Below are 14532 nucleotides of genomic sequence, written 5' to 3' on the forward strand. Positions count from 1 at the left end.
TCTATTAGGCAATTGACAAATCAACAGAAAAGCATTTATTTCCCACCTTTCCATTTTGCTTTTTGAGTATGACACTGTCAATCTTCCAGTTTGGATCTAGACACCATCAACCAGATGAAACCAGGAACAGAATTAGAAGAAAAGGAAATGTTGTCAGTTTATAGCTCCAAAATTTCAAGGGACCATTGCAAGCATCAGTCTCATTTGCTCCATGAACGGACTACTGAAACTAAACATCCACAGCCATTCTGATTATGCAAGCTGAACTTCTAATAATTTTCCTTTGAGACTTTTACTGCTCATTTTCAAAAGGGATTATCAATAGTTCAGAGCCCAATCAGATCAGAACCATTTTTCACCAAACACACAAAGGCATTTTAAAAAAATAATTTTATTATTTAATGCTTCTTGGGAAGAAATGAACATGAAGTAGGCAGAGTCAGGGGGGAATTTAGATGTGCCATTTTACTGCCTCTCCTATGGTTAGAGCCACACGTCTCAAATGGGTAATTACCTTCAGATAAGAACACACTGCATCCCTCAGAACAAGAAAATAATTAGATGTGCATCCTAGAACTGCCTGAGACACAAGTCTATGCCTCACAGCACTGTCTAGTCCTAAGTAAATTAAGTCAGATGGGCTGAAATGAAAGCTACGTTCCAGGCTGGGGCTCAATGCTTCTTTTAATCTATATGAATTAGAGGCATTAGTTGTCTCTCTTGTTTTTCAGTGTATGGAAATGACATTGTGGGAACCAGAGGACAAATAGCTTCACCCCAGTGGCCCAGAAGTTACCCTCACAATTCCAATTACCAGTGGCGAATAAGCGTTAATGCTTCACAAGTTATCCATGGCCATATCCTGCAGATGGATATTGAAAATCATCATGGATGCCATTATGACAAGCTAAAGGTGATTTCATTGTGAGAAGTTATTTTATTTTGATTAACTTTGATAAAAATGATGAATAGAGAAACCTACAGGAGGAATGGGAAGAATTTCTGAGGGTCAGGTGTGCCTTACTAGTTTTGCTATGTCATCTTTTCATAAATTATTAGTTATAGGAATGGTTACATACTCTTTGGCTCCCTAACAGATATTTCCAGTCTGTAAGTTTGAAACCTGTTACAAATAAGTCCACAATGGTACAATCCTGAATTTTCAAATCTAAGAATTTCAGGTCAGATTTGCTCTGTTGAGTTCAGTTGAGGACAACAGTGATAATAACATTTCAATGCCTCTAAAAATAAGGTTATTTTAAAATCCTGTACTTGTCCTTCTTTGCTCTGTGGATCAGTAATTTGCTGTTGGCAGTAGAAAGGTACCTTTTTCTTCCTGTTTGATTGTTTTTGTGTACCCTCCTGTAATACAGTTTAGCCACCTTACCAGGCTAAAAAACACAGCACGCATGGTACTAAGCAAAATGGAGCAACAGAGGCAACAACTTCTTTCTGAACGTAGCTAAACATAACAGTTAAATAAGGTAAATCTCTTATTGACTTTTTTTTTTTTAATTTTAACCAGCTGATTCTCCAATTATCTTTTTCATCTTTGAGAAAGAGAGAATTAATACAAGTTCAAGATATTCAGTATATGAAATTCATTATTAATTCACTGATATCCAAATTTAATATTAGTTCCAAAAAGAAATATAACTTTTTCCTTCATCTCATGTCAGACTTTAACAGCATCTTCTTTCTTATAACTCAGCCTGCCTTTCTTTGTCAGTCCCCCTGAAGGCAAAATGAGTTTCTTAAATCAGCCAGACATTCAGTGGGTGTGAATTAATGCCTGACCTTTAACCTGACTCAAAGATCAGATCTTCAATGTAATGTTAGTGTTTAGTTAATATTTCCTAGCTTTCTGTACTGGACACTTTTTTACTGCGAGAAAGAGGACAAGAACACAAATAAGTTTGAAAGGTGGCAAAAGAGAAGCATCTTTTAACCATGCAAGATTTTGGCTTATAAATACATAAAATGAAAACAATATTATTGCATATTTATTTAATAGAATTTAAAATATTTGTTCCTCAGGGGGAAAAAGGAAAAAAAAACCCAACCCACAAGGTTTAGCTTTTTCTTGCAGATCTTGTTTTTTTCGCCAGCAAGGAACAAGATTGTACTGGCAGACTTTTTTAATGCAGGATGCCAGTCCATGGCTTGTGATAGGGAATGAGCTGAATTTGGTGGTTTCCATTCAGATCCCTCTGTGAAAGCTTCACGTATCTAACAGAAAGGGAAATTTTCTTCCATTTTTTTAAGAAAGGTTTATCTCTAACTTGGATTTGCTGAAAGATCCCTCACTCATTTAAAGAGAGTAACTTTCTCCTTTGAAACTTGCTGAGTATGGGGTGGATGATAATCTGCCTGTGTGACGAATGGCACCATTCTTTTCTCTGCAGGTTTATGATGGGCCCTCCATTCATTCTCGTCTTATTGCAACATACTGTGGTGCAGACTCTGCTTCTTTTGCATCCTCTGGCAGTTCGATGACAATCCAGTTCCAGTCAGATGTGTCTGTGACAGGAAAAGGCTTTCTTTTGGAGTGGTATGCAGTGGATGCTTCTGCTGTTACACACACCATTGTTAGAGGTGGGTTTTCAGTGGGTTGCACAGGTAAAAGTGATATAACCAGTGATATATGGAGATTTACTTAAAAAGCTCCAAACCAATTTCCCCACTGGAGAAAGCCCTAGTTATTAACAGAGGGAAAGTTTTCATTTAATTTAAGCATTTTAATAGCTTTTAAAAACAATTTTTAGGGACTTACAGATATACTGTTTTACAGTGGTTTAAAACTAAGTATGTTGATAGGGGGGCATTTTTCTTTACACAGTTATTTCATGAAAGCTAAACATTTTATATGCTTTCATGAAAAAATATCCCTCTTGAAATACCTTTCTTAAATCAATGGCCATTGTGATATGAAACCTTTCACTATAATGCATATCGTATCCATAAATAAAGAGAATATGCTCAGTATAATCATGTACCTCTGACAAATAGCACGTGGAAGGAGAGGGAATATGCTTCTTGTACCACTGATTTTCTCTGAGCTAGTTCAACAAGAGAAAACTAAGACATAATGCAGTGTCTTCTTTCTAAGTCTAAAGGTAGCACAGGAACATCCTTATAGGTTCGGGTTTTCAGATATTGTACTCCCAGTCAAAACTGAAGTTGAAGAAACGCATTCCTGTGACTGCACACATCGTCACTGTGTCCCCATTGTGCTTAATTATAGGACTGTCAAATTATACGAGGGGAGTGTTCAGTTTAGAAAGTGGATGCTTTCATTTTTGTCTTTTTGTATGTTCCAGGTGCATGCGGAGGGACTGTAACAACTGGAGAAACACCTTCATTCCTCTTTTCACCGGGCTGGCCCATGAATTACAGAAATTTTGCTGACTGTGTGTGGCTTATCAGAGCTCCTGGATCTACTGTAGAGTTCAATATCCTGGCCCTAGACATAGAATCTCACAGCTCATGCAACTATGACAAACTTATTATCCAAGACGGTGAGAAGCCAATCTTGCCCTGCCCTAACAGTGTGCAATAGATCCCCAAAGTCCAGTACCTGGAATTCTCATGTCCATTGAGCTTAAGCAATCTAGATAGCAATGGAAATGTGCTCTAAATCAGTATTCTTCCTCTATGCTGAGACATTCTGCTAGATAAAATAAAACTAGCAAGGTCTGGCCAACTATTTGGTAGTCTATAAAAATATATCTCAATCTGTAGTGGGGTAAAGATGTTGAAAAACACCTGCCTGCAAATGTGAGCCACAACAACCAACAGGCAGATGTGAGTTGCTTTGGTTTTAACACTAGCATGTCTTCTTTTGATCTCAGGAGACACTAGCCTTTCTCCAGTGCTGGCTACTGTCTGTGGACAAGAACCTCCTGGGCCAGTAAGATCAACTGGAGAGGCAATGTTCATCCACTTCATGTCAGATGCAAGTGTCACTGGAGCTGGATTTAATGCCTCTTATCACAAAAGTAAGATTTCTTTCTCTTCTCCCTCAGATAAATGTCTGCCTTGCTGTTAACAATGGGGTAAGGAAAGAAAAGACTGGCATTTTTAACATCTGTCCACAGTCTATCAACTTAATCACACAGACCAACTATTCACATCTTATGAATATGCATTGATAAATGTCTGACTCTGCAAAGGTAAAATTTGCTATTTTCCCAGCAATATAATACAACAAAGCATAATTCAACCAGACCAGTCACTTTTCAGAAGTAAGAAAAATGTATGCCTAAGTTTATAACAGTTCAGCTGAAAAGTGAAAGAATGCCCAACTAAGAGAGGGAAATAAATGACTCAAAGCATAGACACAAACCAGAGACAGATGCAGAAAGCTGTGTAAATTCCAGCAGGAATGTCAGCAATTTCCAGTGGCACCCCTCCTCCCACGTGCACCCAGGGATGATAACAGATTCCTGAATGGGTTGAAGCATTAAGGAAGGTGTTATGATAACAGTGGGCAGCCAGGGGAAGTTTTTCTGACAGGCAGCTTGAGTAGGTGACAGTGGTTTGGTCCGTGGCTAGAAGCAATATACTCAGTGTAACAATATGCTCATGCCATGGGAGGTCCTTGGCATAGCTGCCTGCTTACTCATCTGTTAATCTGAGAACTGAGTCTCACTGTCAAGATGTTTGGTGTGTGTCGTCTTCCAATCTACTAACTTGTATTTGGGAGATCATTCATTGTGTGCATTGCTCTATGCCCCTCAACTCTTCACACACTTGCTTCAACATTTGCTTTTACCTGTCATATCTTCCTTTTAGGAGACAGGGTTTTTGTCTAAATGGATATGTGAATAGTTGATGCTAATATCTTTTATTTTGCTTCAACTCCTTTTTCTCAGGTTGTGGAGGCTATCTACACACAGGTAGGGGTGTGATAACATCCCCCAACTACCCTCAAGACTATGCTGCTAATCTGAATTGTTCCTGGCATGTAGTGGTAACCTCCGGATTTATCATTGCTGTCCATTTTGAACAGCCTTTCCAGGTTAAGAGTGAGGATACTTCCTGCAACTTCGGAGATTATGTAGAGGTGAGGTTATTGGCTAGGTCACCAAGTTCTCAAAGCTATTAAAACCACTAAATCTCACAGATTTCAGTGCCACTAAGGCCTACCAGGTTGTCCAGGGGTGCAGATGATACCAAAGAGAAATACCACACAGATTATTTCTCTCCCTCTCTCTCTCTCTTATTTATTGCTCTGCATTAATTAATCACTAGGTTATTGTTTTCCCACTCGGCTGGAAGCATTAAGATGGTATTTGCTCAAATTTTACATTTCAGGGCTGTTTGGTTGATATTAGCAATTTCTCTTCTTCTAGCTGAAGAATGGGTTAGATAATGCTGCTCCACCTTTGGTGTCTGGAAGAGGGAATGGACGATTTTGTGGAAGCAGCCCCATCTCTACCATGTACACCACAGATAATCAGCTGTTTGTCCACTTCGTTTCTGACAGCAGGAGTGAGGGTCAAGGATTCAAACTGAAATACGAGGCTAAGAGTCTAGGTAAGTCTAGGAACTAAACTTAAATTCTACAACAAAATAGATATAACTTTTAGTTTGTCCTTTTAAAAGAAGTTCTTGATATAAGTCCCAACCCTGGTAAAATCTGATGTCTGCAAAAATGTCCCATTTCCTTCTTTAGTGTATGACTTCTGATTCTACTGTCAGATTTTTCCTTTTTAAAGAGAGCCAGCTACAGGTCATGGAAACCAGAGATATTAAAGTTTAAAAAAAAACCTTAGGGGAAACCCTTTAGCAGGGAAATAGCATCTATAGTTAGGAAGAGATGTTCAAAATTCATACAGGAAAGGAAAAAAACCCTGGAAACAAGAACATTATTTTGAACATATAGTACACAGTGCAGGTGCTAAACGATGTCAGGAATGATTTAGGCTAGTGTGTCTAGAAAGGTGGTAACATTTCTCACAAGCTCCACTCTCAGCTGAGAAAATATCCTTCCTTACCAGAGCTCACATTTTTTGAAAGAATGAAAAAAATGGAGACTCAGTCCCATGGGTAAATCAGGGACTTGGCATTTGCAGTTATTCTACTGTATTCATGACACATGCCACTTGGGACACCAGGAGACCTCCTGTTAAAGAGTGTAACTAAATACAACTAAGGCAACCTGTCAATCTACTAAAATTTTTAAGTGCTTGTTTTCTGCCTACTTTTCCTTGCTGCCACAAAGAATCATTATTAGCATTATTGTAGGGGATTCATAAAGGGAATGGGTAAAGCTATACAATAGTATTTATACCATTTTAATTTATAAAACTTGATTAAACACTGTGTTAAACCAGTATTGGTAGAACATAGTGGGGGGTTTTGACAGAAAGGTTCTTGTCAAAATAAAGATATTTTTATAGGATAAAGGACCCGAACAAATGCTCATGTTTGTTCTGACTGGCATTCTTCACACATTCATTATTGTCTCAGACATTTCAGTTTTTGGAAAACAGAAGTGGGAAACGATTCACAGAAGCATTGATGGGTCTGACTTGTAGGCTTTCTAGCTCTTGGGAATTGGGATAGGAACCAGGCAAGAAAAATGTTTCCTGCTTGGTTTAGAAGCAATCCAAGGAAGAACTAATACTGATGTAATTCAGGGTCCTGAACATCTGAAAATGAGAAGGATTAGATAAGCAGGAGCCCAGGAACATAGAATTCTACTGCATTAAAATGTTTTCCCACAGTAAGTAGTAAAATGCATTTGGTTTTGATGTAACTATATGACACCGAAAGGAAATTGTGTTGGAATATAGCGATAACTCATATTTTTGATGCCTCACCCATTTCCTTAACATGTTATTTTTTTTTGGTGATCTTTTTTTTTCCCAGCTTGTGGAGGAAATATTTATATCAATGATTTCAACCCCAGTGGATATACATCTTCCCCCAACTATCCAAGCAATTATCCCCCTCATGCTGACTGTGTCTGGACCATAACTGCTCCTAATGGACATGCAGTAGAGCTGCAATTTGAAGATCAGTTTTACATTGAACCTTCACCAAAGTATACATCCACATTATTCTGCCTGTGATTCTTCAGAGACTCCATTCTGATTCTTCTTTCCTTGTTACTTTCTCTAATCTCTCCCAGAGTGCACTTCCAGATTTACAATCAAAAGTGGTTAGGAAATTTTTGAATGAGACCACTGAAGCTATCAGGCCACTGGTATACATTCCTAGGACTTTAGAGTACATGACAGAAATGAATATAACAGACAGTGAGTGGGAAGCATCCATGGTAGAAAGGGGCTTTCTGTAAAATCTGCGCCCTCTAGCCATTTCATATGCAGATTTTCAGTCATTTTGACTCTCAGGTGCTTTTAAATCCAATGGATTACCACCAGAACAATTTCTCTGCCTCCTTCATTGCCCGTCTTCTAATTTGCAATGGGTCTATGTGTTTTTCACCCCCTACCTGAAGCATAAAACATGGCCTAGTTTCCAGCTGATGTAACTTCATTGATTTGGGGCTGGACCACTATATGGTGAAGGTGAGCCTCACCTGTGAGACCATGTCCAGAAAAAATGGTGCAGGATGGAGAATCGCGAGGACACTGCACCATTCTGAAGGTGCAAATGCTGTTACTTAAGATATTGGGGTTTTATGCCCACTAAGTAAACCCCCAGATCTGGAATTTTTATTCCTTTCATCTGTTTTCTATCTGTTCCTTTACTGAACAGCCATCAATGAGACTTAATCTTCTGAATCCAAATGCTGCCAAATGTTAAAGATGGTCACAAATATTCTATCAGTGCTGTTCATACCCCTCCCCAGGACTTGCTTCTGATCATAGACTGGGCTTGGGATGAGTCTTTCTCAATGTTTCCAGCATTCCTTTAATTCAATTATTACATAACTATCATTGATTATGAACTTGCTGATTCTGTCCTGGTCACACTGCATGGAAACTAATCTAATTCGCTACAGCTTCATGGCTTTCTACGCACACTGAAATGATTTCAAACCATTACTGCTATATATTGAACAGAAAATTCTCTCCAATCCTAGCTGCACTTCCAGTTACCTAGAGCTACGCAATGGCGCCGACTCCACTGCCCCCATCATTGCCAAGCTGTGTGGAGGTTTGATGCCAGGCTTGCAGAGATCCTCAGGAGCCGTCATGTACCTGAGGTTCAGGTCTGACAGCAGTGCCACACACGTGGGATTCAATGCTAAATACTCCATGGGTAATCACTTTCTCTGATTTTAGAGAAGATTTTGGTCTCAAGTGTCAGGCTTTTGTAATGGGGCTTAAATAATGCATATGAGGTGGACTAACAGATACATGCATCTTTCAGTTAGTGTTAGAGCTAAGGCATCAGAATCGTCATATGGGTTAACATCAGCATGTTCTGCACCTAGCAAGAGGTGAAAATTATGGAAATAGGAATAGGAAGGTGCTCATAGATCTGCAGCAATGGAAACAAAGACTGGATAACCTTTTGTCAAAGACAATTATCAAAGGGGCAGTAGGAACAAAAGGTTGATGCGGATAAAGTCATGTAACATTAATCTGATTTTCAGCCTGCAAAATTAGTGTGATTTTCATGAGCAGGATTCCGAAGGGTAATGCAAAGAGCAGCTGAGGGTTGGCAGGAGAACAACAAATGAGGAGCTTCTCTATGTAAATGTAAACCAATTTATTATAAGAATGCTGCTAGACAAACGGGGGCAGCACAATAGACTGAAAAAGGAACAAACAGTAAGAACCATTATTGGTCAGGTGGGAAAAAGAATACTTTAAAATTATTTGCTTTCAAGATGCAAAACCAGATTAGAAAGCACTGGCAAAGTTCTAAAATTAAATAAAAAATAGTCTTTGATCAGATTCAGAAATATGCTACTTTTTTTTTTTTAAATAATATTAATAATCTTCAAAGAGTAGCAGCTATTACACAAGTATCACTCATATAGGAAAGTCTAGGGCTGTTAATTTCTCAAAGGAAAAGTGGTGGATTATATTGCTTTACACAGAATTTTGCTGGTTGTGTTAGATTTCAAACACTTAAGCCAATATAGTGTGCTATTACATTTCTGAATGTGAAATCTGAAACAACTTGCAAGAAAACATTGCTTGCAAGAAAACACTGTTAGTATATGAAGCCACAATTTATATTTACCCATAACAGATTTACAGTATCTCAGCTGTATGCCGGTCATCCTGGAACAAAGCACTAGTCACTCAGAAAAGTAGAGAGTACCAACAGAACTGTTATTGCCACAAAAAGATTGTAACTCGCAGACACACAGAATACACTGTAAAATCCAATAAATTCCACCTGAGAATATTATTTGCTGTAAGCCTTACAACTGTGAATTTATGTTTGCAAGTACCACAGAGAAACGAGTTTTCAGAGAAAGAAAACTAAAAATAGCTGTTTCCCAGATTGTGCAGTGATCCTTTACCAAGGCATCAAAAGGAGTGGAATGTGAACAGGAAGGGACTGCAGGAAAGAGGAGTCTGAACCATAGCTGTAGGCCCAAACCAGCAGTCAATTTTTTTCAGTCATTAAAAATGTAGATCCACATTTAGCAAACTAAATTTCTTTATAATTATTTGATATAGTTTTCCATGATTTTCTGGTAAATATGGACATGGGTAAAGAATAGATACAGACCTTGAACTCTGTGAGTTTTTCAAATTAATAGAAGATATGACAGAGAGGAAGGGATGCTTGAAATGGAAGGGGGTATGTGAAAAATCAAAACAACAAATGAGGACAGGTTCAATTAGGAGAATGCAGAAGATTTTTAATTGGAAGGCAATTGCTGTTTTATTACCACAGTTAGAGAACAAGTCAGTTGTGCCTTAGCTTTAAGTCTTGTTTAGGAGAAAGGTCATCTCTCTGAGGTCCTTCAGTCAATGTTCTTCCTTTTGCAGCTCCCTGTGGCAGGACAGTGATAGGACAAAGCGGCATCATTGAAAGCACGGGGTACCCTGAGCTTCATTATCAAGACAACCTGCTGTGCGAATGGTTTCTGCAGGGTCCCAGGGGCCACTATCTTACCATCAGACTAGAAGGCCTAGATATCCAAAACTCCTCTGAATGCACAAATGACTTTGTGGAGATCCGAGAATACAACGCTTCTGGTCTGAGAATTATTCTAGTGTTTTTCTTCCCTTCCCTAGTACTACTATGAAACCTCACTAGAGGTTCCTGAAAGCATTTCCCTTTGCGTACAAAGTGAGCTTTTTCAACATATACATTGTATTTGCTTCTGTCTGCCTCGCTTGCTAAAGCAAAGTAAGGCAAACAAAATCCTTCTATTTCCCAGCAATAACTTGATTTTACTAGTTTACTCCCACCTGTCTGGTTAAATTGGAAAGTGATCCTTCAATATAAACATAAACAATATATTGATATAAGATTTCTTTCTGTATTTGATTTTTGCAGGAAATTTGTTGGGCAGGTACTGTGGTAATACTCTCCCTGATGCTGTGGACACCTCTGACAGTTTTGCTTATGTCAAGTTTGTCACTGATGGATCAGTCAATGCCCGAGGATTCAGACTGCACTTTTATTCCAGTACTGAAGGTTAGATTTGTAAGGTTGCAAGTTACTTTCAGGGAAGCAACATATACCACAGTCTGTAATTGCAGTAATACAGCATATGTTGTAGATCACTTATTCTTGGAGTGGTGTGTATTTGCTCTTAAATTTAAACTCTGGGGTAATATGAATTAAAAATGAATAGGGCTCTTTGATCACTACTTAGCCAAGCTGAAACTTTGAGAGGCAAGCAGTCTTCCACTATAATGGATGTTGCCATCTGTGTGGGTCTCACACAATGAAGCACCCTCTTCCACAACAATCAGTCCAGGGGTGTCCTAACATACCCTCCCCACATCTCTCTTGGTAAGGAGGAAGGTAAAGAAATGCTGTGATTTTCCTTTATGTTATTCTGTCCCTCTGAGGTGAGTGCATTCTTAAATCTCCCTAAAACCAATAGTTTTTAACCAATAGGTTTTAAGCAGAATCACAGAACTGCAGAGCCTTTGAGGCTGGAAGGGACGTCTGGAGATGAGGTAGCTCAAACAGGGTCAGGTAGAGGAAGTTGTTAAGGACTGTAGCCAGTCAGGTTTTGAATGTCTCCAGGGATAGAGATGCCAAAACCTCTCTGGACAGTCTATTCCAGTGTTCAACAACTCTCACAGAGAAATGTGTTTTCATGTGTTCAGGTGGAATTCCATGTGTTTCAGTTTGTGCCCATTGCCTCTTGTCCTGAGCACAATGGCTTCAAAGAACTGCTCAGATCAGGACTAAGGACATAGACCTATTCTTGCCTCACACTTCTCTTTCACATTCTTTAGTGCCATGCAACGATTGTCCTGACAAAATATGGCTTCTTTTTAAGAAATTCTTTGCAGTAGCAGTCTTGAAAATTCTCCTTGACAACTCTTCTTAACTCCTTCCAGCTCATTTAGAAGTTCAGCTGAAAGCTTCCTTATTCTTCATGTTTGCTTCTGCAGTAAAATAACAGAGGGGAAAACAAACTCCAAAAGAATGTTATTCCATTCCCAGGACCCTGTTATGCAACCATAGAAGATAAACTGTATTAGCAACAATTTAATGCAGGTGGATACACAGATTAGACTGTTCTGCAGGAGCCTGTGAGAGTTGAGGAAAGGGACTAAATCTCCCACTGTAGTCCATTAAACTATATCTCTATTTTAAAAAGAAATCAAGTGTAAGCTGATAAATTTATACCATTAGTCTCAGAAGAAAAATGCACTCTGTACCCAAGATCTTTAGTGTTCTTTCCTCAGAGCACAATTTGATGTTCATAACAAAGACAGGAAAAACACGAAATAACCGAAAAAGCGTTGGTTAAAATCCCTGAAAGCTTTTTCTCTACTTCTGTTAACCAGCAGAGGAAAAACACATTCTTCATCATTACCCACTCTAAGACCCTACTTGTTCTGTGTACCTCTGCCCAGTCATCTGAAAGGCAGAAATGTCTCAGTCCTGCCACAGTGAGAGGCTTATATCACTTGGCATCAAAGCCTGTGTCTCACTCAGGCTTCTGAGGCCTCCCATGAGCCATTCAGAGAAGGAAATATTAATAATTAGACTAAAAGGAGCTGCTATGGTCAATTAATATTGACCTACATTTACAGCTGAGTGATAAAGGCTGGCAGGAACATAGCTGTTTAGACAAACATATGGACAGGATAGGCAATCAACTTCTCAGGATCTCTTTTTCTTGCATTATTAATGTGTTTTTTGCTATAGGTCTATAAGCAATTCTTTAAGAAGTGTCCCAATATTTGGGTATTTCAGAATGTGGTGGGGATTTTAATGCCCCTGTTGGAACATTTACTTCACCCAACTATCCCAACCTATACCCACATAATCGAGTGTGTGAATGGAGGATCACAGTGGAAGAAGGCCGACGTGTGACTCTAACCTTTAATGATATGAAAACTGAAGAACACTGGAGGTGCTCATCAGATTATGTGGCTGTGAGTATTGGGTGTGAAGGCAGAAAGAACTCTTCCTAATCCCTTTGTGGAACATTGATGGACATGATAGAGCTGAAATTTCATTTATAGGTCTACATCTGGTTTTAAGACAAATCATAATTTAGTCCAGGGAAAACAGGTGAGAGAAAATGAGCTCTGTAGGGTGTCTAAACTCATCCGCTTGTTTTAGAATATGGAAATTTTGTAACTGTCATCCAGCCAGAGGAGAGGACTTGAAATAATTGGAATTGGCTCTTTATCAATTATGGAAAAAAGCCCTGTGGTTTTTGAAAGCTTACAATGTCTCTTCTCTGTGGATATAAAGTCCATTAGTCAGTTCAGAGGTGTCTTTTGACTTTGGAGGTTGTTACTGCTATTGTGACTTATTGTTGTCAATTAAAAAAAAAAAAAAAAAAGAAGGAAAGAGAAAAAGCCTAAGATTGCAACAAATCACTGCTACTGTGTTGGACCTTGAATATTCTGAAAGAAAGATAGGGAAATCCCACCTATATGTCACCCCATCTTCAAAAAAGTAGAGTTTGGTTATTTTATCATGGTTATTTTAGATTTTTGGTTTAGTGCAAGAAAAATCAAACCTGGCACACAGAACTGGACCTGGTCATATGTACAAATGCCTCAAAAATACGATTCCTCTGTGAAATTGCAGGAATGGAAGATCTAGTTTAGTTTCCCATTTGTTCAGATTAGCAGTGCAAACACAGGATTAGCTTTAGTGTGATCAGAAATAGCCCCTGCGTAAGTGTGAGGGGGTAAATTGGTTTTCCCTTGTGATCTGTAGATGATCTTCCCCTTGTTTTCCTTCACAGATGCCTTAGACAGACCATGGGGAGCTGGCTTTTTATCGATTAATGAAGTAATGATCTCTTAAAGGAAGATCTGTCCTGCCAGCTTTTGTGCCTTCAGCACTATAATGTATTCCAAATCTCAGTGGGAAACATCATTTTTGCCTTGCTTGCACTGTTGACATAGTGGTAGAAAGAAGGAAATTAACTCCTAGGCTAAAGGCTGTATGAAAGAAACTGCAAAATACATCTGGATCATCAAGAAGTGAAATGTTTCAGCTAATCAGAAATACCCACCAGCACTGAATATTTTGGAGGAGATTTTTGATAAAGCTGATGTTGGCTTTAACAAGACTACAAAGATGTTCATTTGAAATGGCATGAATATGATCAGTAACTGACATTATTAAGTGATTAAGTGAAGATATAGATAATGAGTCAAAATACAGTATTTTCCCCAATCAAACTGTTTCAATTTCTGGTTTAAAAAAAAAAAAAAAAAAAACAAAACAAAAAAAAGAGAGCATTTGTTTGTGTTTTGCCAAAATAAGCAAGGTGTTTTCGATGTTTTACTTCAGAGCCTCATCTACTCAAGGCAATGGAAGTTTGTTCCAAGGTTTTGAGTAGATTTAGGAACTAACCTGCCATGAAGGACATCGATGAACCTTGTATTAAAGATATGAAGCACTGTTAAATGATACAGGAGATGCTCATAAGACTGTATTTTGATCTCATAAGAGTTCATTTTGACCCAACAGGTTTACAATGGCCTCAGACAGAACTCTCCCCGGCTGGCCAAGCTTTGTGGAGAGGTAAATCCAGGCACTGAGGTGAAATCCTCTGGAAACACAATGAAAGTCATTTTGGTAACAGATATGTCCCGTGCCACCAGAGGCTTCAGTGTATCATACACGTCTAGTGAAGATGCAGGTAGTGTGTGTTTTTGAATTAAGTGTTTGATCTTTGGTGAGTCATTTCATAGTTGAAGTACTGGCACATGTCTAAAAATGACCTAGACAAACAAAAAACCTCTGATACCTTTCTTTTCTCTTTTACATCTCTTTGGTGGAAGTATATCACATATCTTTAATTAGTTGAAAGGATGTGAAAAATGGTGAATCTCTGGGAGTTACAGACTTTATGTGCCAGTTATGTCAAATTTCAAATGAAAAGAACCTCAGTTATGGATCACAGTCCTTACTCTCACTACTGATTTA

The 14532-nt window shown here is 38.6% G+C and overlaps 1 protein-coding gene across 1 annotated transcript in view; it reads left to right on the forward strand.

Annotated features, from left to right (window-relative positions):
• Window positions 1–14532, forward strand: part of CUBN (cubilin) — a 149698-nt gene that overhangs the window by 93261 nt on the left and 41905 nt on the right. Inside the window, exons 38-49 of the mRNA XM_074897979.1 lie at window positions 732–913; window positions 2406–2595; window positions 3321–3518; window positions 3852–3998; window positions 4875–5065; window positions 5355–5538; window positions 6877–7051; window positions 8057–8235; window positions 9930–10139; window positions 10444–10584; window positions 12331–12512; window positions 14074–14245. Of these exons, the coding sequence (XP_074754080.1) occupies window positions 732–913; window positions 2406–2595; window positions 3321–3518; window positions 3852–3998; window positions 4875–5065; window positions 5355–5538; window positions 6877–7051; window positions 8057–8235; window positions 9930–10139; window positions 10444–10584; window positions 12331–12512; window positions 14074–14245 (2151 nt within the window). The remainder of the gene's footprint in view (window positions 1–731; window positions 914–2405; window positions 2596–3320; window positions 3519–3851; window positions 3999–4874; window positions 5066–5354; window positions 5539–6876; window positions 7052–8056; window positions 8236–9929; window positions 10140–10443; window positions 10585–12330; window positions 12513–14073; window positions 14246–14532) is intronic.

This window comes from Athene noctua, chromosome 2 (assembly GCF_965140245.1).
Source record: "Athene noctua chromosome 2, bAthNoc1.hap1.1, whole genome shotgun sequence".
Lineage (NCBI taxonomy): Eukaryota > Metazoa > Chordata > Aves > Strigiformes > Strigidae > Athene > Athene noctua.